At 38.7% G+C, this 16653-nt stretch overlaps 1 protein-coding gene across 1 annotated transcript in view; it reads left to right on the top strand.

Moving 5' to 3' along the window:
* CFAP44 (cilia and flagella associated protein 44) overlaps nucleotides 1–16653 on the top strand; it is a 37101-nt gene that overhangs the window by 17826 nt on the left and 2622 nt on the right. Inside the window, exons 16-30 of the mRNA XM_064721835.1 lie at nucleotides 294–436; nucleotides 1299–1569; nucleotides 3485–3540; nucleotides 3964–4126; nucleotides 4463–4593; nucleotides 5527–5744; nucleotides 6124–6289; nucleotides 7587–7764; nucleotides 8860–9345; nucleotides 10759–10962; nucleotides 11687–11882; nucleotides 12869–12979; nucleotides 14466–14596; nucleotides 15712–15828; nucleotides 16401–16602. Coding sequence (XP_064577905.1) covers nucleotides 294–436; nucleotides 1299–1569; nucleotides 3485–3540; nucleotides 3964–4126; nucleotides 4463–4593; nucleotides 5527–5744; nucleotides 6124–6289; nucleotides 7587–7764; nucleotides 8860–9345; nucleotides 10759–10962; nucleotides 11687–11882; nucleotides 12869–12979; nucleotides 14466–14596; nucleotides 15712–15828; nucleotides 16401–16602 — 2773 coding nt within the window. The remainder of the gene's footprint in view (nucleotides 1–293; nucleotides 437–1298; nucleotides 1570–3484; nucleotides 3541–3963; nucleotides 4127–4462; nucleotides 4594–5526; nucleotides 5745–6123; nucleotides 6290–7586; nucleotides 7765–8859; nucleotides 9346–10758; nucleotides 10963–11686; nucleotides 11883–12868; nucleotides 12980–14465; nucleotides 14597–15711; nucleotides 15829–16400; nucleotides 16603–16653) is intronic.

The following is a 16653-nucleotide window of genomic DNA, read 5'->3' as shown; positions in this document are numbered from 1 at the left end:
AATATCCAGTAGGTGCCCTTCTTAGTGGTGGCTGAATGGGCACAAAGACTGAGCTGTTCCCTCACAAGCAGAAGGTAGAATTTTAGCATAGTGGTAGAATGGCTTTTAATGCCAGAGATCATGACAGACTTCTGTCTGTGGATAAATAGGGTCTCTAGGTGTTTGGAGGTAGCATTTTCTAACCTATCACAGGTCCTTAAGAAAGGAAGAATTATTCTGAAATTTGCATTTTCCTGGTCAGTTGCTTCAGTTCTCTTTTGTCACCATTTCCTTATGGTCCTTCTCTTCTTCAGGGTGGATACGACTCAGGGTTTCTCTATCATTGTGAATTCTCACATGGTGGCGAAGAAGACCCTGAGAAGAGGAAGGATGAACCTTTTGAAGTGATTCCTATGAAGAACACTGAGAACAATCCCATTCACCGAATCTCCTTCTGGTAAAATACTGTAATGTAAGAAATAGCTCTGGGATAAATCTTGATGAAATTTAACTTGGAAGGGGGAGTGTATGCTCCTTTGTCCCTTTTCAATTGTGGCTCAACTCTAGTATACACGAACTCTCTCTGATTTTCCTGGTACTGAGTTTCACTTAAAATTTCTAATGGACATAGCTGAGCCATGTGTCTGATAGAATAATTTTAAAAGACCTTCAAAGACGAAAAAGTGAGATTTCTAAGTAAGTACAGACTAGAAGTCAACCCCCCTACATTGTAGAACCCTTAGGTTTCTAAGGTTTCTAGGAGAACCTGCATATAGTGATCAACAGAACAGCAGTTCTTTATCATAGTTAACAAAGAGAATTAGAACATGGAGCAGTCAGTCCATCCCTCTAGTGCTAAGAATATAGGCTTCTCAGGACATTCTGTGAACTGTATGAATAGAAAGGCTGGATTCTTTTCAGACTCCCAGTATTAGGTTCTCTGTAAGAATATGCATGTTCTGCATCAAAAGGAGGCAGGTTTAATTCAGGGTTTAATCTACTGCTGGCTGTATTCACCACCATCTGTACTAAATGGGGAGCAGGGGCTAAAAATCTGCTTTTCTCATTTTTAACTTTGTGTCTGCTACACTGCCCAGCTCAGGGCTAAAAGTAGTTCTAAGATATATAGCAAGTGCAGCCAATTAGCTGCAAAACACTTCATAGTAGAATCACACATATTTTAAGTGGTCCAAATACTTTGCTTTCAGCTTCCAAACTTGGGAGAGTGATTTCTATTAAACAAGATCAGCTCTTTTAATATTTTGAGCTTGCTTGTTAGAAGTTGCTGGTATTACTCTTTCTTGTTGTTTATTTAACAGTACCCAGCCCCCGCTGATGTTCTGTGGGATGCAGGATGGCTCCCTGCGTGCCTATCCTCTCAGGGAGGGAGGCATCTCTGAGGGTGCCCTCAAGGACTACTGGTACCTGAATGTGCACGACAACGATAATGGGCAGATCCGGGGGATCTGTTGTAGCCATGATGATGGGTGTCTGATTACCTGTGGTGGAGATGGAAACATTTTTACATTTGACCTCTTGTCAGAGGAAGAGGTTCCCAAAGAGATAAAAGTCATGATCCCCCCTCCTAGGGTAAGTTGGTACCCTCTTTCACTGAATTAGGCCTATTTGGAATGAAGCAATCCAGATGGGCAAACATGGTTCAATTATTTTTCTTAAAGATCTTTCACAGCAAAAGCTGAAGTTTCCCCAACTATTTAGAAGAATAGCTCTTGCAAAATGTTCCCTAATAAATGGGCTCTGGGACTGCATTCTTCCTTCTCAGTGTTTTGTGTTTTTCTCCAAATAAACATAGTATCTCTTATTCATGCGTAACATTCTGCCAGTGCTTTCCCACTCAAAGGTGTAGTCATGCATATTCCTGGAATGAAAAATTGCAAGGATTTCTCATACTTCATACCTTTCTTGGGTTTAATTCCAGTAAAGTATGATTCTGCTCTGGAGATTCTAGAAATACTATTGGAGAATATCATATATGTACTTTCTCCATACATCTAGTACCATTCATCTAAAATTCACCATGGATTTTTTTACATTTGCAAAAGAGCACAACATGATGCTGATGCTGTTGCTCTTTCACTCTTGGGCAGCATTAGTAGTAATGAATTTACAGGTGTCCTGCATTCACTGCAGAGCTGATCATCTTTAGCACATTTAAACGGATGACACTGGAACTCAGAAGCAATTCTACTGATAATGCACAGGAAGAGGGATGTCAACTAAAATGTTCAGACTTCATTGAATTTTTAAAAAGTCTTAAGAGTGTCTGAATTGAATAAATATAACTTGAAAGAAGCAGTGAGACCTGTTGAGTAAAGAAATGCCATTGTGCACAATAAATATTACAGTGGCCATACATTCAGTAGAGTTAAAAAATCTTGAAAGTGTCAACATAAAACAAATTAAACTTTTAAATATGTTTTAATACTGGTTAGTAACTACATTTTGAAGGATGCTTGGCAACGGAGGCAGAGGAAATTGTGATTTTGGTAATTCAGCTAAATTGTTCATGACTAGTTGGAATTCTTTACCAGTACGACAAAAACATATGGCACTGAGAATAGAGCCAGTGTTACTTTCTAAAAGTGAATTATTCGAACCTTTGATATCAGAGCCTTACTAACTCCAATATTACAAGAAGTTATTCATATACAAGTATAAGCACATTTTCAGATTTATAGTTTTAAATATGTAAGTAGCTCTATATAAAGGCCTTTATGGTCAGTTCTGTTGTTCAGGCTAACAACATTTCTTAATGAACATTCTAATAGAGTTTTTCCTTTTCAAAGTATATCTTCATTAAGTATCTGATCTAGTTTTAAGTCATGTGAAAAATTTAAAAAATTCTATCTTCATTAAACTTAATGAGATTCTTAGAGAATCAAATACAAATCATCTGAAACTAATTGAGTTAAATTACAGATCAATTAAGTACAACTAAATTGTTGGGTGATAGTCCCCCCTGTTTTGTCAGACAATGATTGCCTAGGGAAATGAGGCTTGTGCTACTGCAATGTCCATCCATCTGCCATTCTTCACAGCTAATAATTGTGAATCCATTATGCAGTCAGCAAAAGCCAACCAGACTAATTACAGAAGTAACTTGGAATTAGCCTGTGACACACTGACTCTTGTCAATGTGGCTGTGAAGGGAGGCAAGAGAATTGGGCTGGGAGGTAGAGAACCAAAGGTGTTATGGGACAGAGTGAACTTAGGACAAGCAATGATGTAATGATTTATGCCACTGGGGAGGTTATAGGATTTGTGTTCTCTGTCCCTAATGTTTCATTAGTTCTTTTTACATATAAACCAACTTCATTGCTTTTTCTGCTTGAAACATTACAACGTAATATTTAAGGCCAGATAGTAATATTGAAAATGAAGATTTCTTTTGTTTTTGTGAGAGGTGGTGAAAGCTCTGTCTTAATCTTTATAAAAGCTGAACTATACCTGCTTGTTTAAAGACAAGACAATGTTTTTATTCCAGAGAGGTCTTGAGAAGGAGAAGGCTACTGAAGACATTAAGGATCCTGATGCCTACAAGTAAGAGATGCATAGATAATGATGAAAAGGATTTTCAAGTGTTGGTAGCTCTTTTCACATGTATTTCTTTTTGCCTACAAAGAAGAGGGACAAATTGATCAACCCAGAATTTGGGTCATTTGTTTGTGAAACACACTGTTTTTTCATGCTTTCTCTCCATTTCATCTATTTTTCTCTGGAAGTAATTCAAATATCATACTATGAGGCAGTTAACTTCGTACTACAGAGACAGCAAAAAGTCAAAGCCCCTTGATGTTAAGAGTGTGTAAATATACAGAAAGATTATTCCTTTTTAAGTTACCTTAAGAACCATTGAGTTCACTGGGAATTTAAGACTATTAAGGAAATCTAAAAGGTCATATAAACTGTAACCTTTCCACTCTTGCATTGAGATAACATCATTTCCTTTTTATGTATTTTCAGTATTGAGGAATACAAGCAGAAAGAGGAGCATGAACGGAAAATGAAGGAAGTTGAAGAAAAGAAAACTAAGAAAAGAGAGGAGTTAAGTGCACTGAGACAAGACTTTGTTTTGCTCCTTCAAAAGAATCAGGAGTTGCCCAAGCACATGCAGTTGCATAGAGAGGTACACCTGGCTTTTATTAGGATCATTTACATTTACAGGTACCTTTTTCTAAAATATTGCTACATACCATGTTGGGGCCAAAGATGTCCAATGCTTTGGATTAAGGTAGTTTTAAGAATATATAAATTGATGGACTTCTGAATCACAGCTGAATCACAACTGATTATTTGTGCCAAGCAAGAAGCACAGGAAAATAATTTGGTTCTCTGTGGAGATAGCTTCTGAAATAAAGGATAGTGTTGATGTGCATGCAACTAAGGCACCTAGGTAAAAATATTTATTATGAAGATCTAGTAGCCAAAATAATGTGATGCTGGGTTTTCTGTCTTCCTGCAGGAGTTTGAGATGGACCGTAGGATCTTTGAAGAGCTGGACAGGCAGACACTACAGAGAATCCAGTTAGTGCAAAAGCAGCTGGCTTGGGAGCACGAGAAACAATTCATTGGACTGCAGAAACTACAAAAACAGTAATTACCACTTTTCTTCTGACCTTCCATGGGGTTAATTGTCTATGAAGTTGTACCTCCCACAAGAAAAAAGAATGTGATTTTTTTTTCTCTCTCTCATATAATCAGTATTTAGTCTGTTCTGTTATGATTCTGTTCTTATTTAAGAATCTTACTTATTCTTCAAACATACACAAGAGTATATGTTCATATTTATTTGTAATTTCTTCTATTGAACCTTTGGTAAAAATGCAGATAGTCAAATGAAGGAAATTGCTTTGTTTGGATTCACTTCTGAATGGAGAAAGCTGGTTGAGACTATTTGCCTGGGGTTTTGCCAGTAAGTTCAATAAGAACCAAGAACTCTTACTGAAGTGTTGAAAAACAACCTGGGAAATGAGTGCCTGTTTTTAAGACGTGTTGTGTGTCTGTCAGGTATTTTAATGTCATTGCTAACACAATGTTCTCTATACAATTTGAAGTTACAAAACAAACTTTCTCAAGAACAAAAGTTTAGGCATGAGGTCCATTTTGAGTTGGTTTTCATAGATCTAGGTAAGAGCAAAACATTAATTAATAAAATAAACACACAATTAAAAAACCACCTTAGGCACACAGAGTATGTAAATGGGAAAAAAGATAGAATGAGCGTGTTTTTGACAAGTCCTTAGTGGAAGATGAAAATTACTCTCATGAAGAACCTGATATAAGTTTCAATATTGGGAAAAGTCTTCATGTGTTTATTCTTGATCATCTCCATTCTTAGATTGCATAAAAGCCAATAGATAGTGTCATATGTCATCCTGCTATGCAATTACTTACTGACTTGTGGATTTATATGTAAAGATTGCATGTGCAATAAGTAAACTACACTATTCATGCACTTTTGGTCAAGGTAAAATGGTATGTTGTGCCCACTGACATCAGACAGTTTTGTCTAATTTGTGATTCCAGGTTTCAGGACTCTCTGGAATTTACTCTCACTGTTCATGCTATTCAAAGCAATCATCAGATTTCGACCTACAGCCTTCTATCTGTGTCTGAGAAATACGCCCAAGATAAGAAACAGGAGGACAGCAAGGGGGCAGTACATAAAGAGAAGTGGACAGGACTTAAAGAGGCAGAACAAGCAGAAGAGGAGATCTCCAGAGAGACAAGCCCTGTGCACAGAGGTAATGATAACCATTTAAATGTTTCAGTAATAGGGTTTCTGTTTTTCAACTCAGTTTGTGTTCCTCAGTCCAAGTTAAAAATATACATGTAAGTGCAGGTAAAGAAATATAGCTGTAATGTGTTTTTTTAGTACCTACGTACAAAGTAACACTCAAACATAGTTTTCCGTGTTTAGATCAATCTCAGCAATTGTCTGTCAGCTGCGTGGGTAGAATGTGACTAAAAGTCAGTCAAAGAACCCAAATACTAACAAAACATCCACTACAATGGAACTAATTTACATCAGTTCTACAGGAGTTGTCTGAGGGAATTTCCAGTGGCTGGAACTGCACTGTGCTGCATGGTATTACAATTTCACATGGTTATATCTTGTTTCAGGAAGTGTAGCTTTTGAGAATGAGGCTGAAAGGCTGAAGACATCAGATGTCCAAAAGCCAACTACGCGTTATATAGAAAGCAGACGTCAGAAAATCAGAAGACTTATTGAGAAATATGATGCACTGAAAGCCAAGATCATGAAGAGGAGGGCAGAATGGCATGAATTGTGAGTCTTGAACTGGACTCTGTTCCCTTTTAGTTCTGCTTCTTGTTTGAGGTCTAGTAATGCCATTTAGCTGTCATATGGCACTATAATCCCCCTGCTTAGGTTTTTATATTCCTAAGGGTTGTAATTAAAACAGATGAGTTTTCATGTAGTTCCAAGTCTCGAGAGAGCATTAGAATATATTTAGTTTCTATGGTTCCTGTAAAATATTATCAAATTTGAATCCAGCTCGGTAGCTGTATTTTCAGATAGGGAGTAAAATGTGTCTGAATTGCTCATGACTGAGAGACACCTACACCATTACAGTCAACTCAAAGTGAATCCTGCCAGGCCCTCATGGAGCAGACCCTGTAACAGCTGGGTTAGGTCAGCAGTCTTAGCGTCTCAGCCTTCATGGGAGTGTTTGTGATATGTCATTGTGCTCCACGCTGGTCTTTATCTTGAGCAGCAAGAAAAGGAGACAGGACATCCTTCACAAAATCATAGTTCCTTCCTGAGTTGGAAGGGACCCACAAGGACCGTCAAAGGCCAACTCCTATCCTTGCATGTGGCAGCCTCAAGAGTAACACCCTGTGCCTGAGAGCATTGTCCAAACACTCCTTGAAGTCTGTCAGGCTTGGTGCTGTGACCACTTCCCTGGGAGGGCTGTTCCAGTGTCCAACCACCCTCTGAGTGAAGAACCTTTTCCAAATATCTAACTTAAGCCTTATCTTTGAATGACCACTTTTTCAAGGCTGGGTTAGATGGGGCTTTGAGTGACCTGGTCTAGTGGAAGGTGCCCCTGTCCATGTTAGGGGCACTGGAACAAGATGATCTTTAGGGTCCCTTATAATCCAAACCATTCTATGCTCATGGAAGTACAAAAGTTCTTCCTTAGGAGATGAATGGCAGGGAATAGGACCAATGTAGAGTCAGAATACAAAGCTTTTAAGGTTATTGAGTGTTTACCAATGTAGAGTAGGATCAAGTATTCTGTGCTACAGACTGGTACATTGTTGATATGTGGCTCCCTGAAATTGGTAGCAGCATGTGCTCACTTAACCCAGAACTCAGTCTGAGTGTGAAGGTTTAAATTTTCCCATGGCAGAGCTGTTTAAGAGTTCTTAGGGGGGAAAAATATCTGGGATTTTCATTTAGATGTGCCAGGATATTCTTTCCATAGTAGCCATTCTTTTGTGAAGGAGATGTTATCACTCACCTCCCAAACTTTGCTGCACAAGTAAGAGGGTATGAAGTGACTGTTTGGTCATTTGTATGTTTTCTGTCTTGAAGTTCAGCTTTATTTTGTACCTACCAGATATAAGAGCAAACCTAGACATAGCCATGAGAATTCCAAAGATGCTGAGGACATCAAAGAAGCACGGGAGACTATAGGATGTTACAGGCTGAAGAGTGCCACTAACTACACACTCACTGAAGATGAGCGTATAAACACTGAAAAGAAGATGATGCAGCTTGCAATGCTGGAAGACTTGGTATGTAAAAGACTTGGGGCTGTATATAGCCCCATTTTTTGAGAGGAAGTGAGGATAGTGTATTAATCACTGAAGAAATTTTTTAAAGGAATTGAAAGTGAGTGTGGGAATAGGCCTTGAAGGACAGATGGCTGTTTTGAGTAAGCTTTAGTTACAAATCAGCCCTTTTCTTGTGAACTGTCTTGTGTTTCAGCAAACCCAAAACTGAATCATTCCAGAAAGAGAATTTACCTTTACTAGTATTTCAGCAGGAACATCTGTCTCTTTTAATTACAAGTCTTATAATCTAGTAAAAACACTGAGCTAAATAACCCCTGCCATGAAATACCTTTACAAAAACAGGGATGTGAGCGAGGACAAGTGTTCTAGTGTGGCCTCTCTGTATTTGCACTTTGGCAATCGCTGCTCCTGGAATTGGAATCTTCCTGAGAAACCAGGTTTTTTGGACCCACCTTGCTATGGTGGAACTCCTACAGTCACCACGCATCTTTCAGCCTTGAAGACACAATAAGTTCAAATGTTGTGCAGTATCTTTGTTGCTTTCCCTGTGATTTTCCCCCCTATCCTTCTCATAGGAATAGTTTTTAATTGTATTTGGCTGGAGTGCAAAAGAGTGATACTGGATAACTTTGACAGCAAGGCCTAAGCATTACAGAAGCAATGCCACAGTCTAAGGGGATATGTTTGATCATTTTAGTCTCATTCTGTAGTTCTGATGCTGTCAGATAGCCAGTGATTAACTCAACTCAATAGAACAAACAAAGGGAATAGTTCTTGTCATAAATTCTGGGTTTATACAGATGAGGAATGAGTTGCTTCAGGTGGATGATGTGTTATTTTCTTCTATAAAGATCAGAGAAGTTTCTGCCAAGTATATTAATGATAAAAGATCACATAGATCTATATCGATATAGATCAATATTGATATAGATCTAATGATAATAGATCACAATTATTACTTTACTTAAAAAGAGTCAACTAATAGAGTGTCCCCTTATCACAGAATGTTTCATAATCCTAATGTTAGCCTTCCTGAGTTGAGTAAGACTGCTTCCTGTGGTGGAGAATCCTACTAAAATTGTTTTTCCTTTGCAGATCCATAAGACGAAAGTGAATATGAACAAAGAGATTGTGTCTTTGAGGGATCTCAAGGTTTCTACTATTGATGAGATCAAAAGTTTAGTGAAGGAAGTCAAATCCATACAGGCAAACTTAGATGTATCGGAACATCTTCCTATTCCCCCGATCCCTCAGTTACACCCAGATGAGGTTCCTGAAAAGATAGTTGAGTGCAGCAGTGACGTCCTCCTAAAGTTCAAAGAGGAGCAGGAGGCCACGGCAGAGCTGGAGGAGCCACTGGAAGGATGTGCCTCGTTCCGCGCATTTAGGCACGTGTTTCTAAAAACTCCTCCCGTGGAAGAGGGTGATGCCATGGTACAGGCTGGAGATGCATCAGCTGTGGTCACAGGGAAGCAGGAGGCTTATGAGAGGGAGAAAGTAGAGCCAACAGAAATGGAACTGGAAATTTTAATGAGAGAGAAGATAAAAAATTTGTACTTGCAGGAGACCTTGATTAAAAAGGTAGGAAATTGAAAGTTATTTTTATCAGATTAAAAAATCCCACTGGTTCATAAATGAAACCACAACCCCTTCAGTCTCAGGATTGCAGCTAATCTTGCCTTTCTGCAGTCCCAGAAAATGCTAACTATTGCAAATTTACAGTGGAAATCAGTATAAATCCATAACTATAACCTGTGTTCTGACTATTATCACTTGAAAGATATCTTAGATTTCTTACTGATTGTGACATGAAGCTGTGATCTTAGTGGCCAAAAAAAAAGGGGAAAAAAAAGAAAAGTAAAATGTTAGACATAACTTGAAAAATTACAGAGTTAAAAAGCAGCATCACTACAACTTTGTAGATTCATGTTCTCAGCTCTTCAATAACTGTAGTCTCAACTTTTTGGTCTAAAAATTACTTTGCAGGATTAGAAAAGGTGCAAAAGAGAGTAACCAAAATGCTTAGTCATGGAAAAGATTCTTTAAAAGGTACATCTAAGTGGATAATGTATCTTTGGCCTGCAAAAAAGGCAACTGAAATGGTTCTAGAGATGTGATAAAATTCTGAATAGCATAGAAAAGGAGAGTAGGAATCGTGTCTTAAAAGGAGAGATATCAAATGAAATGGTTACGTAGAAAGGTTGAAGCATGCAAGTGAAAATAGTTTTCCTATCCAACAATTAGCTAAGCTTTGGAGCTCAGCGCTAGAACATGGGGGGAGCTATAATTTGATAGTGTGGAAAAAAAACTATTCAAAGCTGTTGAACACAAGTATACTGCTTCAAGCTCAGGATGCACCTAAGTCAGAGTTTAAGAGAGCTGTATAGCAGAGGTATGCCACTGTTCACTTATTTGCTCCATTTCTTAGCATCTCTCCTCTAATATCTGCTACTGGGAGTTGATTATTTGGTCTGCCTCAACACAGACACCCTTGTGTTTATGTGTGTGAAGGTTATGAGGGAATACCCAAATTCTGCTGTGAACATCACACACCTGTAAGTTAATGTTAGCAGCTGCTAGTACTTATTTTGCTGTAAATGTCTAAGTGAAGAGCTGGCAGCTGTTTCAAAAGAAGTCTGTCAAGACAGAAGAGTTATTTATTGATGCATTTGGGATTGTTATATAAACTACTGTAAACTGCAGACTACTCCAAAACATTCTCTGAAGACTAAAATACTTCAGGGATGGAGGGGATGCAGTGAAAGATTCCTGTGAAGCCCTGGTGATTCTTTTACTATTGTGCTGAGAACAAAGCCAAAGACTTGGGATTAACTTTGTGTTTCAAAGTGCATCACTGCTCTCTAGGAAATAGCATTTCTGAGTTGTTGATTTGGCAGAGAGAATTTTTCCCTTCTGCTCCCTTCTCTAGCTTTGCATGTTTAACTGCACTGGAAATACTTTTCCTGTTCCTGATTTCATGCTACTTTGCTCCAGATCAACACGGTGGTGATCAGCTTCGATGCTGAACTCCGCCTTTTGCGGCACAAGAAACTGAAGATGGATGTGCAGATGAAAAGTGCTGATCTGCGCTGCATCACATGCTGCGAAGAGCTGCTTATCCTGAAGAAACTTGAGATACATGAGGACCTTCTTGAGGAGCAAATTTGTGCCATCATCAATAAACAGGAGGACATACATGTAAGTAGACCACGTGTAACATTAATTTAAATTTAACAGTACCATTAGTGCATGGCTTGAAACAAAAGTAAACCATAAAGTAAATGGTGACATCCCTTGGCTTTCTTTTAGCACCAATCCAGTGACTAGTGCTAAATTTTGAAAAACAAAAAACTCTTGATGATCAGCCTAATAGGATGGTCACTTCTGATGTTGCCCTGTTTTTTAAGTTTTTCTAAGCCTTCTGATGTTTACATTCTTGTAATGAACTTTCTTGCACACTTTATGTAAATAACTTAGTGTTTCGCATTCTTTTGTGGAGGAAAAGAAATTTGATAGACTGTTAGTTTATCCAGTCTCATTGGAGAGTGACAGTGTCACTGTCACCCTCCAATCCACTGTCACTTTTAGAGATCTATAAGTGTTGGAGTCAAAAATTAAAAGTCTTTTTTTGCCTTGGAAAATCCAGTGTCTATGTCTGTTTCATGTCCTAAAGTGACATTCTAACTTCCAGTACTTAATTTTTAAATAATCTTAACATCTGTATTTTAATAGATCCTTCATGATATGTCATAAGTGACTAATCACATCCTTTAAGAACATATTCCTAGGCGATGCTTGATTGAACCATAGGTTTAATCAAGAGAGAAAGACAAGTTTTGCATTTCCAGATCTTCACAGATGCATCCTATATACGTGCACGTGAGCTGTACCTTTTAACTGAAATAGATTTTTGTTTGTTTAGTCAGAACTGAAGAGCTGCCTTGCACAAATGGAGGATAGAAAGTCTGAGATTGTAATGCTTGAGGAACGTGAGAAAGCTCTTTATGCTAGCTTTGAAGCATCTCTTGGAGAAAACAATGAATTTGCTGATGTTCTGACAGATATTTTAAAGAAGGAAGTTGTGTACGTGGAAAAAGAAGAAGTAAGAAGAAAAGCAGGTTGGAGATTTTTTTCTTTTTGCTTTATGGATTTGTTATACATATTTCTGTGTGGTCAAGTACATGTCTCTCGGTCTAGCTGGAGCCCTGAGTACACACAACACTCCAGTCAGTTCAAAAGCCCGTAGGTCAAATCTACCCAGATTTGTTTATAGACTTACAATGTCTTCTGTGGCTGTCATCTTGAATGATAACTATGATGTAATTCAGTGTCTAACATGACTGCAGTTGGTCTGATAGCAGCTCCTGCAATTTACACTCTATAAGTCAATACCGAGGACTGATAATTGGTAAGAGGAAGAGGCACAGCTTTAAATAGGGGCTTCCCATGCTTTATCAATGGGAGCTATGGATAAGTGATTAGTCTGTCACATTTATGACATTCCGCTTTACTCTGTCCATTGACTAATGAGAGATCATAAACCTAATCTGTAATCATCTATTACTCACAGGACTAAACCTATTACAAAAGGATTTCATTCATCTTAGTGACTCAGTTTTAAGCTGTTAAAGCTAGGCAGTCCTACTGAGCTAAAATACTTGTGCTCTCTCTGACATGGCTTTTGATTTTAAGTGGGACATGATTAGCAAAAAGTGCAGGCAATGGTGATGTTTTATGACAGATTTGTGCTTCCATATTCTGCTTGGTTGATTAATCTCTGTGGTAGAATGCTAAACCCACGCTGTTCAAGTTCCTAACACATATAAAGAGAGAAAATATGTTGAAGACAAGTCCCAAAAACATGGGCTGCATCTGTGCCTGTACTACTACTAGGTGATCTCTCTCTCTCTCTTGCTCTTTCCCTTTTTTCTTTTTCCTTTCTGTGAAAACATCACATCAGATCAAAGCAATAGGCACAAGGGGCCTGGATTCACATATTACCAGAGTGATCTTTCATGGGTTGCTGGGCTTGTGTTCACCAGCACATTGGCATAATGCATGGCTGGTGAGTCTGGAGCATTTTGCAAGTGCCTGTTTCTTTCAGGTGAACAAAATGAGAATGAAGAGGAGGATGATGAAAAGCCTGACTTAAAGACTGATGAAGAAAATGGTGGATCTGAACGCATAGTCTTTGATGACTCAGTTTGCCCAGAAGGTACCTAAGCTGTTATTTCCTTGTCTTGTTGTTTAGCTTTAGGGGCAGCATCATGTGTTTGGAAAGAAAACACAGATTTTTAAAATTATTCACTGCATGGTAAAGTCATGAAGGGGTGGAATGTGTGTACCCCTCCTGTGTGCAGCATTTTTCCCTGGGAAACTTTGGTCAAGACAATAAAACTGCTGGTAGTGTAGACTACCCTAATTAAAAAAGTTTGGAAAAATAAAACATCGCTAAGCACTAAGAATAAATTCTTTTGGGTAAAGAAGCATTCACCATTTCATGGCTGTTATCTGGAGAGAGAAGTTTCCTTTTTGGATTGGAGCAGTGGCATGGCTGTGCTCTCTGGAGACCCAGCTGCGTGGCCTGGCTGGATCCCTCTCTGTTCACGGAAATTCTGAGGGGATCCTCATGCTGTTAATTGAAGCTCTTTGTTACCACCTCGTGGATTTATGCAGCAATTGCCTGTTGCTAGGCTGCTCTGAAAAGTGAGTAGCTTTACTTTGCAGAATCCTCTTCATTTGTGCATTCAAAAAAGGCAGGCAATCTTTCTCTCTCCTTTTCTTTTGTACAAGCTTAGCTAATTCAGATGTTTGTTTTTGTTGTTTTTTTTTTAATCTTTGAGTGATGTGTCAATGACCGTGCAACAGCACTGCTTCATTTTCAAGTTCTAACTTACCAACAATTTGCCTTCCCTTTTTTTTTAAATTGGATTTTAAAATCATTTCCACAAATTGAATTTTTTATTAACTCCTTGTTCATCTCATTTTTCAATGCAATGTTGGGAAGAAATAAAGATTTTTATTTCTTGCTTAAAACGTCCGAATTGCTAATTTGATAGGGTAATTACCTGTTGGATTAGTACCTTCATATTTGTCCCTTTATGTGGAATTTTTTTTGCCTTTATTGGGCTCTCTTTTTTATTATTATGCCTGCTGATTTGGGCATAATTATGCATTTGCTAAGCATTACTGAAATCACAGTATTAGATAGAAATTCACATATCTTCCTTACCATGACACAGGTTCCATGAAATACAGCTTTGTTTACAAGTAGAGCTATAAATGATCCCTACAGCAAGTTCATAATTTATAGTGAAGGGAGCTATGGAGAAACAACTATGAGTGCACGTAATTGAAGATTTTACTGCAACACATATCAACTACTGGAGCTGCATTGCTTACAAAAGCTAATTTTTGAGCACTTGTCTTTAATGCTGGTTTTGATGCATTTAATCTGACTTCTGGAAACAAGCTGCCTTGACTGAATGTAAAGAAGAAAAAGATCCATCCAAGACAGTCACCCATCCACGGAGGCACGTGGCCCATGGGTTTATGTTTAAGGAAGATTTAGGGAACCAAACCCATGGTGTTATTATGGGCAATGCTGGGAATGTGCACAGCAGGAGAAGGTACCAGCTCTAATCAGTAATTCCAGAGTAGTCACAGTGAAAGTAAGCTCTTCTTTGACCTTTCCCTCTCAGGCTGCAGTGAGGATCTCTTTCTGAACACCATCCAGCTCCGGCAGCAGCGCATAGGCATTGAGAAAGCTTTACAAGAGGAGAAGAAAGCTGCTGCTGACCTCAAAAAGGAATATAATGCCTTGGCCATAAAGGTATTTTAGTGTTTTCTCAGAAAGCATCAGCATGTTCAATGTAGTGCTAGTGATTAGTGCTGGTCTAAGACTCAAAAACAGAGCCCTAACCCTCCGAGAGGCCTCCATTTGGGAAGAGATACCTGTGGAAGCACAGAGGCAGGAGGCAGCTCAACATGGGTCACCTGAAAAGAGTAAATCAAGTTGGTCTGACCTTCGCTTTCATGGGGCTGGATCCAGGCTTTAGATCAGTTCCTTCCCAGCTGTCTAATCTTATGCAGCAGCAGGAACTGGATTCTCTGGTTCTGATGAAACACATGGTGTGGTCTGGCCTATCCTCTGTGTGTGTGTACAGGAACAGAGATTGAAGAATACTTACCCTAACACAAATCCAGGTTAAAAAAAACGCATAAAAATTCTATTCTTCCATCTCTTTCTTTTGCTTTTAGTTATTTTCCGTTGCTCTTTGTCACAGGTAATCACTGAATAAACTTTTGGTACAAATTCTCCATTTTGCCTTTTTGAACTCTTGCATTCATTAAGAAATTTGATTTCTGCTCATTAAAAAAATATCTTATTTTGAAGGGTTATCTGGAAGAGAGAGGGTGCTGCCAAAATAGCATTGTGCAAGTCCCGCGCTTTTTTTGTCTCAAAAATGTTCCATCAAGCATGCTTAACATACAAAATTTGTTTAGTTTTTAAAGGCTTTCCTAAGTGCCAGCTGCCACATATTCACCCTGGGGCATGACATTTGAGTCTGAATTGTTTCTTTCTCATGCAGAATCAATAAGCATTTCCAGGCATAACACAATAAAAATTATCTTGCAGGCTCTGTAGATGTACAAGTGTTTTAGATGCTAAACAAAGCAGCTGTCTCTTGATACATACAGGGCAGCTCTAAGGAGACATTCACAAGTGTACACGTGTGCAGAGGTATTCAGGTTAGAATTTTGCTTGAATATATGTAGATAATCCTTGGGTTTGCCTATGAAACTCGCCTATTATATATAGTTTAAAAAAACCACATTTTTATATACTTTTTTTCCCTTTGAATCAAGAACTCTAATAGAACCTTGTTGCCTTGTGCATTCTAAGTATCACAGTATTTTGTTTGTCCACGATTTGTCTTTCTGCAGGCAAAAGAAATAGAAACCAGTCTGGACAGAAAAAACAGGGAACTGGAGGCCTTTCAGTGGGAAAAGCTGCACAAACTGAATGAGCTGGATGTAGTTGTGCCTTTGAGACTTCATCAGGTAATTCAAGATGCTGTGCATCTGCATGTGCAGAGTAGCCTGTGTACAACTAAACAGCAGTGTTACTGTTCTTTGGGGCTCTTAGTTCCTGATTCACTATGGTCTCCTGGGAAGGAAGTGCCATTAACTGAACTTAATGCTGCTATTTCCTCTGGAATTCCCTTTTTTTCCCCTTCTCCTGTAATGACAGAAATGAGGTAAGGACAGGCAGGCTGGCCTATAGCTGAAATGTGCATAGTCTTCAAGTGCTGTATAGGTTTGGCATGGTATTCTCTTTCAGGTCCACACCTACTGATATTCTCGTGGGGGAAAAAAAATGAAACACCGCCTCAGAAAAACAAATCAAAAAATCCCCAAAAAGTATTGAAATTAATGGGAATTCTGCCCAGTTCAATAATGCCAGATTGGGTACAATGCACTCATTCACACAATTCCTTGGCCTAAAAAAAAAGTTGTGCCCATGCCCACCTCACTCATTAACTCTCTATTGCTCACACATTTTATATGAAGAGACATCTCCATCGCCCTTAAGAAGTAAAGCCAGCCTTGCTTATTTCTGGCTGCTTTTGCAGGTGCAGTGCTTGGATGATGGGGAGATGCCCCGTGACTTCTCCCAGACTTTAGTATTTACCAATCAGTCCTTGCAGTACCTGAAGAAGAGAATTGTGGACCTACGTAATGAAAAGATAATGCAAAGGGAGATTCATAAGAAGGCCAAGGAGCAACATAAGCAGCTTATCCAGGACAAAAAGGAGATGGAGATGGAGATTCAAGGTGAGTAACAAAGACTCTGAACAATACAGCATTGCTAATATTCCTTCTGTC

Source organism: Zonotrichia leucophrys, chromosome 1 (assembly GCF_028769735.1).
Source record: "Zonotrichia leucophrys gambelii isolate GWCS_2022_RI chromosome 1, RI_Zleu_2.0, whole genome shotgun sequence".
NCBI lineage: Eukaryota > Metazoa > Chordata > Aves > Passeriformes > Passerellidae > Zonotrichia > Zonotrichia leucophrys.
The sequence above is the reverse complement of the archived record's forward strand: the minus strand, read 5'-3'. Positions and strand labels throughout refer to the sequence as shown.